Genomic DNA, 14,813 nt, shown 5'->3' on the forward strand with positions numbered 1-14,813 from the left:
ATGCTACCAAGGAAATTCAAGAACACACTAAAATAACCATATATTACCAAGTGAGGTTTTTTACTGGGATGCAAAGGTGAAGAATTAAAACCACAGATTCAACTCAAGAGATGCAGAAAAATGATTCAGAAAAAAAAAAAAAAAAAAACAATGTCATTTCATTGTAGCGCACTGTAAAGCACACTTCTGGGTGTGTCTGGGTGGTCACAGAGCATGCTCTGGCCCCGGCCCCTTCCTCTCCGCCACTGTGCCCTCCTTCATTTCTGGACTCATGCAGTGAGCAGCATTCCACCCCCATGCCCTTCCACCATGAGTTTTCAGCTTTGGAACTAGCTATCTACAGCCTGAAACTCTGAAAAAATGAGCCAGATGAAATGTTCTGTCCTTTCAATTGTGGCTCATAGGCATTTTCCCCCAGCAACAGGACCAATACAACAGTCAACTGGTATTCAGTAAGAGTATCAAGTACACATAATACAGGATAGCATTTTTCAAATGTTGTATAAAATCCTGGATACTCATGTGTAAAAGTAAAACTAAGCTTGGCTTCTATCTCATACTACACATAAAAATCAAGTATATCCAAAAGCTGCAGTACATACTGTGAGAGGGAAAGAAACTGCTTAAAAGGGAGGAACAAGTGAGACGAGGGAAAGGAGAAAAGGAGGGAAGAGAAAATTATATGTATGTATGCGCACAGGATAGCTTGGATAACTGTGCTGCTGATTCCCACTGGTCTAGAGAAAGGAGCATTTAATGCTTAATTTTTTTTCTTTTCAATTTTTTGACCAATTTTGTACGCTTATATCTTGTAATCTGAACAACTAATTTGAAGAAAATAATATGCAATATAACAACCATTGTTGAATTCCTATCTTGTTTAGTGAAATTCTGCATCATTTCTAATTTTTATAAAATGGATGAAGATATAAGCATAAAAACTGAAGCAATAAAATCACTAACAATACAGAGTAGTAAGCTTTCTTGACATTAGTCCTGGCAATTTCTCAATGTCTCTCCCTCCCTCCTCTCTTTCTCTATCTCTCCTATCCTGAGCATTACACACAGAGCCTTGCATGGCTAACAGGAGCTTTGCTGGTGAGCTATACCCATAGCCCTTCTCATTTTCTTCTAGCACAAGGTCCTGCTAAGTTGCAAGGCTGGCTTGAGCTTGTGATCCTCCTGTCTCAGCAGCAAAAGTCACTGAAATTAGAGATATGCACAGCCATGCCTGACTTGGCAATAAGGTTTTTAGATATAATACCAAAAGCCCAGACAAGAAAAGCAACAATAAAAAACTGAGATTACAAAAACTAAAATGCTTCTGCATAAAAAGGCAAACAATGAACAAAATGAAAGCACAAGCTACAGAATAAAAGAAAATACTGTCTGGCAAGAGGCATAGCTCAGTGGCAGAAGCACTTGCCTGGCAAGTGCAAAATCCTGAGTTCGATGCCCTGTACACACACACACACACACACACACACACACACACACACACACTCAAATATATGAGATTAAAAACATGAAAAACTCATACAACTTAGCACCAAAATATAAGTGACTCAATTTTTAAATGGCCAAAAGACCTAAAAAAACACTTTGCTGGAGTCAGCAAGATAGTTCAGTGGTCTAAAGGGCTTGCTTAGGCAAGCATGCAGGAACAGCAGCTTGATCCCCAGCACCACAGGCCAGGCCAGCCCTACCCCCAGGGTGGTCTGAGCCGGCAATAATAAATAAATAAATACATACTTCTCAAAAATTAAAAAAGTGGTCAATAGGCATATGGAAAGGTACCCAACACCTCTAATCATTAGAAAATATGAATCAAAGCTGAAATAATACTTCACATTTATTAGAACACCAAATATCAAAAAACAGTGTTTAGTATATAGAAACACTACCAAGTTTTATATATTGATTTTGTATCCTACAACTTGATCAAAATATTTAGTTGCAACAGTTATTAGTGAAGTTTACAGCATTTTCTCTGCATGTGAACATGATACCTACAAAAATACTTATGATCTTCTTATTTATATGATTTTTATTTCCTTTATTCTCCTCCCACCTTTTTTCTGGCTGATTGCTCTAGCTACAACTATCAGTACTATGTTGAGCAGAAGTGAAACAATGGGGTATCTGTTCCTTGATCCACATCTTAAGGGAAAAGTTTTAAATTTTTCTTTAACTACTGAGATAATCCTGCTTTTTTTTCTTTGATTAATATTGATTATCACATGAATTTATTTTGCCCTTGACCTGTCTTGTACCTAACTTGTTAATTTTTTTGGCCTGGCTTGTGCTGGCCATTGTTCATACACTCTTGCATTCTAGGAATAAACTTTGTTTTGCCAGAGTGAATGGTCGCTTTTAAGAGCTGTTGAGTTGTGTGTTTTTAAGGTAATTTATGGAGGATTTCTCTTTATCAAAGATTTGGCTTATAGTTTTCTTGCACTAAATTTGTCTAACTTTGGAATCAGTGTGGTGCTAATCTCATTAAAAAAAAGAATTGGAATCTTACTATTTCTAATTTGTGAAGTTTAAGAAGAGTTAACATTAATTTTCCTATGAATTAGAGGTAGATTTTACCCAAAATTTCATGAGGCATTGAAGTGGTTTTGTTGTTGAAGGCTTTGATAACTTATTTAATCTTCTTGATTTTTATTGGTGTATTCAAGCTATGTATCAAATAATTTTCATAGGCTACATAGTTTTGAGAATGTATTTATTTCAAACTATCCATCTAGATTATCAAATCTATTAACATACAAGGCATGATTGAAACATTTAGTGAATATTTAAATTTTCACTATGTTATTACTGATTTTATCATTGTTAATATTCTATTCTGGTTTTGAAACTAGACCATTTGTATTGTTTTATCTTGCTTTGTTTCTGTCTTTGCTCTTGTTTTTGTTTTTGTTTCATCTTTAAAGTTAAAAAAGTTATTATTTTAAAAGTAATGTGCACATTGCAAGAAGTGTAGAAGAAGGGTGTTCACAACAAGAGGGAAAATTTTAGGATGAAACGATGGCAATGTGTCTTTTATTGTAATAAATTCCTTAATTTAGAAACTCACTGTATTTTATGATCATCCTGAACTGATCAAATATAATTACTCATAGTAGCTCCTTATAACAGTACAACATTTTCCTGTCTTATTTTAGCATACAGTCAGCATGATTTGGGGTTGGGAATCCCATAATGCCAAAGCTAATACAGATTCAAAACACTGTCCTGACGTATCTTTTTTTCCCCCCTCGCCTTGGCAGGATCACAACCACAGCTGCCTGCATGATGGATCTTCGAAGATATCCTCTGGATGAGCAGAACTGCACTCTGGAGATTGAAAGTTGTAAGTTCCTTGTACAGCGGAATGAGAAAAAGGGATGTTTGCTTGACCCAATTAAGTTTAACCTTTCACTGAGTTCACTGATACTAGGATATTTTTAGCTGCACTCCCCTGCCAGTTTCTCAAAGGATTTACATTCAGTGACATTTTCCATTATGGTTGTAGTTCAAGGGTCATTTCAATGAAGTTATCTTTTTTGGACAATTAAGGAAAATCCACTTATTTTAGACTTTTTTTTATCCTTTGAGACATGTTTCACTTTGAAGTTCAGGCTGACCTCAAACTCATGGTGATCCTCCTACCTAAGCCTCCCAAATGCTGAAATTACAGGTGTGCACCATGACCTTGGCAGCTCTAAGTTTTATAAACATATTAAGCATATGCTTTCTTTTCTTTAGTGTTTTTCCCAAGCTTACTTGTGGCAAAGCTGCATTAATATAAGAAAACATTTCAATATGAAAGAATCTATGAGAATGTTTTTGGTTCTATCATCTGGTGATCTAAAAGATTGTAGATTGTCTTTTAGAAAAATGCTGAGTGCCTGCTTAGGTAAGCATAGGGACCAGGGTTTGATGCCTGGTACCACATGCTGTGCTGCACACCCACCCCCCACCCCCGGCAGACTGAGCCGGCCACCAAGTCCTGGTGTGGTAGCACATGCCTGTAATCACAGTGCTGGGGAGGCTGAAAACAGGGGAATCACTTTCAGTCCAAGCTGAGTAGTGAGACCCTGTACCAAATACATTAAGATATATATGTACTGAGAGTTGTGTGTGAATGATATGTCTCTATTGGAGAAAAGAAGAAGATAAAAATTTATCTATTGTATTGAAGCTTGTGCTTTTCTAAGACTTAATGTTTTGGAGGCCTAGTGACTGATTTTAGTTTGTCCTCTCAGGCTTGCTTTTCATTGACTACTTTTTGAGCAATATGAGTGTTTCTGTCACTAAGGTTTAACCTGACTCACTCTCCCTGAGTCCTTGTTTCTCTGTAATCAATCTGTAGGTGGTTGGGCCTGTTGATTGTGAGTCCCAAAAGCACAGCATTCCTTGATTTTCATAGGTACAGAAAGTGTAGCAGACCTTTCACATCATTACCCTATCACTGTTGTGAAAAATCAACACATGTACATTTAAACCATCTAAAATAATTCCTAAATGCAAATGTGAAGAAGATAATGAAGATGGGAAAAATACTAAGTAATCCTACAGTACTGTTAAATAATAAATGTATCTCCTTAGTATGTAATTATTAAGCAAATATATTAATTTTCTAGTTTCACTATATACAAACATAGAAATCTACACACTACTACAGACAGCTCTAAATTTACACATAGATATTGTTCTACCATCAATGGAATAAGCAAGAAAATTCATTGACTATTCTTTAAATATTCTAATTTCAAAGTTCATTATATAAAGAAGTAGCAAGTAAGCTGTTATTTTGAAACTGGTATTAAAAGAGAAGCCTAACTCATGCATTATTCACATGTATGGATTAATTTTGGCCTTTGACTGCTTTTCATTTCAGTTTGTGATGGCTTTTATCTTGGCTTTTCATGAATAGCATCAGAATCTGATAAACTCTTAAAATATGATGATAACCAAAACAAAAAATATAAATGAAATAGAAATTAAACACGCCTTTTGCAGAGCAGGAATAAGTAACTCCCAGAAAGCAAAATCGTCCAAAATAATCATAAAACTGTGTCAGAAAATATCCAGTAACACAAGCATCTGATGACCACTGAGGCAGTTTACTAAGATGCGGTCACTTGCCTGGATGGAATGATAAGTACTGTAAGAGTGACATTAACCTCCGCTAATGTGTGAGAATGCAGGCAGTTGGTAACCATCATCAAAGAGGCCCAGCAGCAGGTCACAAAACTCCACTTCCTGAATACTTACACAAAGCAAGGCAGAAATCTCTACCTGTCAGAATTTGGGGTAGTGAAGAGTCTATGAAGGCAGGAATTTGAGAAGGGGGGGGTGGATCTACCTTCCATTGCCAGAGTAAAGTGAGGGATTAGGTAACACCTCTGTGATGAACGCATGCTAACTACACTTGAGGAATAAGGGACCTGAGATTCAGGGAAACGAAATAAGTTGCCCAGCACCACAGGGCGTGGAGAGCACGAGTCAGAGCCCCGTGTCCTCTCCCTCATAGGACTCTGCAATCAACAGGTGGATAAGGACACATCCACCTACCGGCTGGATGATTGGAAAGGACAGTCACACCTAGAGCCCCTCCCAGCCAGCATTAGGAATGCTGTGTGAACCAAAGACTGGTCTGCGTTTCTTAAAAATATCCATATTAAAGGCCAGAACTGATCCCAGGAACTGAAGCTGAAATTAGCTTTAAGAGCAAGGTTCAAATCATTACCACTACAGACAATCATGTAATCTGTGAGTATAGAAAATCAAGTAGGCCTTATTCCATCTACCTTTGCTTTACAAAAACAAAGAAACTAAAACTCAGGTGACATTACTTAGCCTTAATATTTTGTTTAAAATGGATCCATTCTTAGCAATGGAGAAAACAATCTAAGTTTCAAAAAGCGAAAGACCTGAAATTTTAAGAGCAATAATTTCAAGTGGTAAAGTAATACAAGCCAAAAGTATAGAATTTGAATGAGCTTTGCTTGTTTTTCACCCAAGTACAAACTACAGTAATATTAATAAACATTGACTTTATATGCATCTATTTTAAAACTCCTTGTAAAGAAGCTTGTGCTTCCTTAGGAAACAGTGTTCCCTCAGCTACCCATGCATCAAGACTGCAAGTGAGTGTTCAAGTGATTACAAATAAAGCCTCAAGTGTCATTTGGAATAATAAGAGTGATGAAGTACGCTTTCCACAGGCAGAAGATTGAAGTGTTCATGCTTATTGTGACCAATGGAGGTGCAACTTTGCAGGCATTTCAGAATTTGCTGGTTTATATGCTCGTCCCATCAAGGCTGGGAAATGTTGGTTTTGTTTTGGTCCTTTGAAACAAATTAAAGATGTTTTTCTTATCCTTAATGCCATCTAATCAAGTAAAATGGGAAGGCCATAAAGTCTTGTTAAGTTGAAAATTAACTTGAACTTGGGGCAGAGTAACAGCTTCATCACCCCGGGATACGATAAAATGAGCTAATGGCAGATAGAAAAATCAATCAAGGAATTTAGTCTAAGGAGGATTTGAAATTTGAAATCAATAAAACTATCATGTGAAGGTTTGATAGCCATAGCTTTACGAAGGCATGGACTAGCCTGAGGACAGCCATGGAGAGAGAGGTCACATGCCTTTTTCCTTTCACCTACAGAACAAATTGAGGAAAATCTTTACCTCACCTCCCACTTTCAGCAGATGGTACCATATCCTAACACACTCACTAACACAGAAACCATTGTCAGGAATCTCTCTGTTCTCACCCATCTTCTGAATTTCCTTATTCACTATCCTGACTTAATCCTTCTATGTTAATTCTTTCATTGGATAACTCTGCACTCTGCGTTCAGGATTCTATTTCTTTCTTCTTCTTTTGAGAATTGATTATTGCAGCCCACACATTCCATTCTAATCTCTTTGGCTTTCTAATCTTACCCTTTCTACTACCACTTACTCATAGCCTATAAACAAGTTAAAAACTTTTCTCATAAAATATCAACACTTTACCCCTACATCTGCTTTAAGCTTTTTAAAATCTCCTTACCTTTTTATCCACAAATTATTTGAAAAAATTATCTATATCTGTTATTGTTATGGTTTGTGGTGGATGTACCCTTAAACCTTGTGTAGTCATAAGGGGCAGGCTTTTTGGCGGTAGCTGAATTTGTGACTGATTCATGGTCCTATGCTAGGATTAAGGGTGTGAATCCCATACCTGCCCCACATCTGCCCTAGGGCAGGTAGCCTGCATACAAATAAGGAACAGAAAGAGATCTTCCCCTTGCCTTTTGATGTTTTCCACCACCATGAATGGTTATCCCTCTGCCACGTGCTGTCCTGTGGAGTCATCTTTTTTTAATTAATTAATTAATTTTTTTTACAAGACCTTGCCTCATTTATACATTCGTTGCTTGTCATGACATGCCAGTTGCTGCTATGATGTCTCTCAGGTAGATGGTTGTTCAAGAAGAAGGGGGTGGTGGAGGAAAACAAGAGACAGGAAAAGGAATATTGTGGGACTGTACTGCTTCAAGGTTGTATTTGGTGAGATTTTTGGACTTATGTGCAAACATGAGAAGTATATAATTCTTTATGCCTATTTTTTAAATATATTCTAATTTTTAAGTGTTTTTTATCGTATTCTGTAGGGACTTAGAGTTCAACATAACCATACTTGATCAAAAATACCTGTTCCATATTATGCCTAAGATGTTTGATGTGGATTCATCTTATTACAAAGTGAAATCTCTACAGACTGTGAGCTACATAAACCTTTCTCCCTTTAACTTCGAGCATTGGGTATTTTGTCTCAGCAGAGAGAAAAATAACTAAGGCAATGTTCATTGCCTCAGCTTCCTCTCACCTCACTGCAGCCCACCATCTGCCTACCTCCCTAACCCTACCTCTGACAAATCTGTTCTCAGAAAACAATATCTCTTTCCATTTGATTTTTACTCCAGTGGCTCTCCAATTTCCATCTCTAGCTCAGATGCCATCTGAGCATTAGATTGATGCACTTATTAGATTGATGCACTCTTTGTGGCATAACTATTTTGACTTCTCAAAGGCATCGTAATTCGTTCAAAACTTAACTTAGATTCATCCCCAAATGAATTTCTTTCCTAGCCTCACTACTCTCCTTTCCAACCACAATTTTAGGATTAATTATTCACAACACCCTCTAACTCATAATCCTCCCATCTAATCCACTGCCCAATATTATCCATTTTATCAGCAATAGATTTATCAAGATCTTCCATTCTTTTTGCAGCCCTACTACTTGTAATCTTCTACTACTACTATGCAAGTACCCCTACTGCTTGTGTCTTACTGGACTACTGTAGCCATGTTTTTGGGTCTTCTTGCTTTCATTCTTGACCATCTCTAACTTAATCTCTACCTTTCAGTAGAAGTGGGTTTTGTAACACGTAAACTGGATCATGTTACTTCTCTGTTAAAAATATTGAAATTTAAAATAAAAGAAGAAGAAGAAGGGCTGGGGAGATAGCTTATCGGACTATGCACCTGCGTAGGCAAGCACACAGGGACCAGGATTCGATCCCTGGTACTGCACATGGCATGGGCCCCATGCTCAGGCGCTCTGAGGTGGCAACTGAGTCCAGGTGTGGTGGTGCATGCCTGTAATCCCAGCACTGGAGAGAACAAGAGGATCACTACAAGTCTGAGCTGCATAGTGAGCCCCTGTAACAAATACATACATGCATACATATATACATACATACATACATACATACTTCCCTTTTCACTAAGAAAACTTATGTACTTCTTAATTTGACTTTTAAATTCTTGAGTGACCAGACCTCCCTCCATCTCTCCAATTTCATCTTTAGTGCTCTTTCCTTCTCTTATATTATATTCCAATACCACAGACTTCATTTATTTACAGAGTCAACTTTCTCTTCATGATCTTGGCCATCTTGTTCTTTCTGATTCAACTTTTTATTGAAACCTTTCCTGAAATTTTAATCTAAGTTAGGAATCCCTACTTAATTTCTTAACAAAATTTTCTATTAAATTTTTGTTATTGTATTTTAAATATGTATGTCCCTGTAAAATTCACATGTTGAAATACAGTCACCAGTATGATGTTATGAAGAAGCTGGAATTTAGGTGGAATTCTCACTAATGGGACTAGATAATAGTCCCATCAGTTGAAGAAATCACAGAGAGTTGTGTCACTCCTTTCACTATATAAAGACACAAGAAAAAGGCACCACCTGTGAAGCAGAAAAGGGACCCTATACAGACACCAGAATCTGCTGGTGTTTTGATCTCCCACTTCAGACTAAATAGCTGTGGGAAATAAATTTCAGGACAACACGCCTGGGTTATGCATTTTCTAATAGGAGCCAAGTGGACAGAGATTCTCATGTATTTGTTTGTTCTCAGGCTTACTGTTTTCACCATGTGTAGAACATAAATTTTGCAAAGGAGGGGATCATTCTTTTATTCACTCCCACGTGATTATGCTAGTACTAGAAAATAAATGTTTGTTCAGTTAAAAGATGCTGGATTTTTTTAACTGTACACTATTCATCCCATTTGAGTTTTAGAAGACAAGTATAGTTTTAACTTCCCAGGTAAGTTTTAATATATATATATATATATATATATATATTACTTGTAGTAAAACATCCTTTTATTTGTACAATTTTATGTTCATGTTTTAAGATTCAAAAGCTAATACAATAAATGTATCAACTAAGAGTTGGATAAAACTTAGCATTTTCATTACTTGAATTTTGGTAGGCTGATAAATGTCATGAACTATAAATTTTTTGTCTCATCATAATTCATTAACTGTCTATGTAATTTTTACCTGGGGTACAATTTACTTATATAAACAAAGTTAGGGAACACTGACTGACACACAATTATTTTATAATAGTTTATTTTAAAATGAAACTTGGCAAGTTTTAATGTAGGCATTTGCTTAATGTGCTAAACTCAATGAGCCTTCCACTTAATCTTTCAGTCACCAAATATTGTCATTTTGTTAACTTAATTGGTTTGAAAGTATCAACATACACACAAAAATTTAAGCAATAGCTTTATGAGATTATTTCCAAAACAAAATTGTTTTCTTGTCCAAAAAATAGCAAATGATTAAAAACAGGAATCACTCAATAAAATGAAAAACTAAACTCTGAAAAATATCTTGAGAAAACATCAGGTTTGCAGAATAAAAGTGGTAAATTTTATTTACATGATATATTATGATAATATCTAGAAATAAAATAAAAATAAATATAGCATCACAACATAACATGGAAAGATCTATGGAAGTCTTCCCTTGTAGCTCCATTCTGGAGAACTGTATTCAGTTCTTAAAGACATGATACATTAATTTTATGCAGAGTTCAACACGTATGGGAAGAAAAATTCAGGACTATGTAGCAGTCATTTCTAAATATTTTTAACACTATGATATTGAGAAATAAGTTTACTGCTATGCAGATTACTAGTTAGGGATTTCCACAAAAAAAGAGATGGGATAAAAGGAAAGAAGGGAAAGCAAAGACAAAAAGAAATACACAAAGACAGAGGGACAGAAAGAGGAAGAGATGAGACAGGGAAACTGGCCCATGCAGCTGTAGAAGCTGACCAGGCCTGGAGTCTCAAGGGTGAGTCAGCAAGGTGCAGAGCCAGTAGGGGCTCTGACTGTCCATGCACAGGCCTAAGAATTAGGACAGCTGACGGTGTCATTTGAACCCAATGCCAAATGAGAAAAGATCCAAGAGCTTTTTTTTTTTTTTTTTTTTGCATAAGAAACATTTGTATTCTTTTTCCTTATTATTACCTTTTTTGCAGAACCAGGAATTGAACTCAGGCCCTTGTGCTTGCCAGGAAAGCACTTATTCCACTGAGCCATCTCCCCAGCCCCTGAAGTTTCAATTTAAATTCAAAGCCAAGAAAAAAGCTCAAATTCTAGGCTGTAGTTAGGCAGGAGGAATTCTCTTTTACGGGAGAGTTAGTCCTTTTCTTCTATTAATACTTCTAACTAATCACAGAAGCAAAAGCTTTACTCATTCTACCAATTTAAATGTTAATCTCAACCCAAAACAACCTCATAGGAACACCCCAAACAATATGCTTAAGCAAATATCTTGAATGCTTATTGATCTGGCAAAATTGACACATAAAATGAACAATCACACACAGAGTGCTAGATTTTAATGCATTCGATTCAACTAACATTCCTTAAGTGGTGACCACATGCGGCTCTGTATGCTAGTAAGTGCTGATGAAACAGAAGTGGGCAAAAGCTTCAGGAAGGTAGATTCCAAATTTAGGAGAAGTAATTTCAAAAGAGTTTTAGGGTCAATTCATTAAATAAGTCCCTGCTTAAGACAAAATGTCCATTCCTATGAGGACATATCAGGTAATTGGGATGGGCACTTGCCAGTAATGAATGGCAAAGACATTCTTCCATAAGAGCCCAGTTTAATTTTACAACCCTTAAGGTGTCTCTCAGCCTCCAAATCTAGAACTCTTGGAGTTCATTCAGTTTGCTTATATTGCCAGTGAATTACTTCATGTGATTGACTAAAATATTAGTTCTAAAGTGATTCTGATTTATAAAGGAAAGTAGACTATAGGAAAGGTTATGACTACATGAACATTTAATACAAGAAAAATATGAAATATAATATAAAACAATTACAGAGCAAAGTCTGTAAACCATCTTACTTTATTTCAACCTGTAAAATCATTTATTCTTGCATAAAAGGATTTAAAAATAGCATCTATAACACACTGCATGCTCTTTACTGATGGTTGCTAAACACCAAAAATAACAGAAGTAAATCAAACATCATTAATGGTTCATAGCTTCCCTTGTTTTATGGAACAAAAAAAAAAAACATTGTCAAGGAAACTCACAGCACTGAATATCTCTTTAGATAAATTTGATTTTGCCATATTCAGTAGACTACTTAATGAAAATGAATATTTCAAATTTATGCTCATAGAAATGTTAATGAATTTTAGTGCCTGTAGCTTTTTTGATGAACATGGAGTGGGTGTAGGGAGGAAAGGAATATTTTCTGAATTAATTTATTCCTTTTCTAGCCTGCTTCTTTGAAACTATGCAAAGTACTCTCTCTGAAAGCCTCTGATCTTTTGCAAGTTATAAAATAAAAACTGGTGGGAGAATGAAGTTCCTCAGTTTTGCAAAACAACTTAACTATAAAGTTAGCCTTATAGCTGTTCATGTTTACCCTATGCATGGTTTATCTACCATGTATGTGAAAGTTATTGTATGGATTGGTGATTTACAGATTTCAACGTATGGAAATGTCTTGCATTCTTGGCATAATGATAGATGACCAACCATTTTGCTACTAGTTATGAAGAAGTATAAAATAAAGCTTATGTTTTATCTGAAACTTTCAGGGACTGACCAAATACTTAAAGATATTTTATAGTGAAATTCTGATTTGCCAGACCTGCACGCCCTCACTGAACTGAGGATTTTGAACCACTTGGGCTTCAAACCTGACAACAATACTATTTGATCTTTACAAAGATTTCCCATTGTAGCCTTGTGGTGATGTGCACCTGTAATCTGAGCAAGAGGACTGAAATGCAAGTCCAATCTCTATAAATTATTGACTCATTCACACCATGTCTCTATTTTTAAAACTTTTCTATTTTTTAAAGGGATGTTTTTGGATGTAGATCAGTGTGAAAGCCCTAAGTTCCATCCCCAGTACTGCCCAGAAATCCCCCTGCAACACGATCATAAGAAGGAAATCAGAACATCAAGGTAGTAAGTTATCTCAAGCCACAAAACAGCAGTACAGTACCTTTTATGGGATCTAAATTCAGGTAATAGGAACTGTCTGTCTGAGAATGATTCCTTATATTGCAGCATCTTAAGACAAGTATTCCTTGAGGTTCTCCTCAGAAAATCTTTTTCTCTCCCCTTCACTACTATACAAGAGGTGGGTGGTTTCAGGTGTACTTTATGTGGAACGGAAGCAACATCTGAGAACAAAGCAGGTTCTAGCTGGTACTTTCCTCTGTTGAGTCTCTCTGTATAAACATCATATTGCCTCCCTGATGTGAAAAACTGAAAGTAAAACAGGTTCTAAAATGTACAATAGATATTGTGATGTGAGAATCAATTGTTCAAAAGGGAAAAGAAACTAGGAGGGGTGAAACAGGAAAGAGCAGTACGGAAAAGGGGGAAAATGCAAGTCAGTTTTGCTATGAGCATCTCTTAGTTCATTAAAAAGGAAGGCTTATACTAGTATCGATTGGAGAAATGCTGTGACTGTATCTTGTACCCTGAGCAACTAAAAGATAGCAACATGTAATGTACTATTGTTATTCTCCCGGGATTTTGTTATAAATTTTTGTTTTATCTTTTTTCCATAGAAAAATAAATAAACAAATACCACTCTTTTACCAGATAACTTCTACAAATGCAGCAGGTATCCCTTCTCTTTTACTTGCTACACATATTACGTCCCAAATCAGTATAGTACTGGGCCAGCCCTCTACAGTCCTACTTTTTCATTACTTGCAAGATGTTTATATGCCTTTGGATGTGGACATCTTCTCCTCAGAGGCATTGACTTGGATTGCTCTGAGCAGCTCATCTACATAGGAATCATAAGATTAAAGCATAATTTTTGTTTTCACTTTTGAGCCAATTTCCTCAGTTAAATTGCTTTATTCTTATTTTAAGATCAAAGATATGGAAAGGGCCTATAAGTGGGTGCAGGGACCAGGGGTTCCATCCCCTGGCCTGCCGTGCCAGCCCCGGCCCTGGGGCCCACTGAGATGGCCACTGAGACTGGGTGTGGTGGTGCACTCCTATAATCCCAGCTCTTGGGAGGCTGTAAACAGGTGGATCACTATGAGTCTGATCTAGTGGTGAGACCTTGAACACCTTGTAGACCCTTCCCTAAAATGCTAATAAAATAAAAGGATGAAATTACCGAAATGAAATGGAAAAATTTAAACTATACTTTCTTCCCTCTTGTAACACTCTCCATTTTGTATCTTCCATCTTACATGCCTTAAAATAGGTAAACTGATGAGCCTGAAACAATATGACTTGTTACATAAATTGAGTGCACAGTGAAGCACTCAAAATCAACTGTATGCAAGAGTCCATTCAGCCACCTATTTTAAGGCATGAACACTAGACTCTATTTTCATTAACATACTCAGTTTATGTAGTAATAAGTCACATTGTTACAGGATGAAGCCCTTTTTTTAAAGAATGTATATAAATACATGTGTGACACAGTAATAGAAATGGGATAAATGAGACCTTAATTTGAATAATGACATGTTGAGCAGGGGAATTCTCTATTTAGGAGAAAGAGGCATGGGCATTCCCCACTTATTACATTCTCTTTCATGTAAAAACAGAAAGCTAGTTAAAATTTATACTTGAGTAAGTGCATCACAGTGGTCTTTAAGAGAACTGCCTGTCAGACTGAAAGGAAGCAGTTTATTTCTTGCAACCACAAATCACAACACAAGAAGAACTTCTGTGTTCATCTTCACTCCCTCACACCTTGCTCTTGTCTTGTAGGTCCATAGGTAGATTCTCACACTGATGACGACAGTTTCTAAATTGGTTGTACAGTAGCATTTACATTTTGTAGAGCTACAAGTAGGATGAATGGCAGAGGAGGAAGTGGCCAGTGGCCTAGAGGAGGAAGAGGAAGAGGAGGAGGAGGAGGAGGAGGAGGAAGAGCAAGGAGAAAGAGAGGTGCTGGAAGAGGGAGATTTCCAGAATAAAGCCACTGGAACATGGGCTGC

At 36.6% G+C, this 14,813-nt stretch overlaps 1 protein-coding gene across 1 annotated transcript in view; it reads left to right on the forward strand.

Moving 5' to 3' along the window:
* Positions 1-14,813, forward strand: part of Gabrb1 (gamma-aminobutyric acid type A receptor beta1 subunit) — a 426,238-nt gene that overhangs the window by 322,875 nt on the left and 88,550 nt on the right. The window contains exon 5 of the mRNA XM_004645660.2: positions 3,276-3,358. Coding sequence (XP_004645717.1) covers positions 3,276-3,358 — 83 coding nt within the window. The remainder of the gene's footprint in view (positions 1-3,275; positions 3,359-14,813) is intronic.

Source organism: Octodon degus, unplaced genomic scaffold, assembly GCF_000260255.1.
Source record: "Octodon degus isolate 3935 unplaced genomic scaffold, OctDeg1.0 scaffold00235, whole genome shotgun sequence".
Classification (NCBI taxonomy): domain Eukaryota; kingdom Metazoa; phylum Chordata; class Mammalia; order Rodentia; family Octodontidae; genus Octodon; species Octodon degus.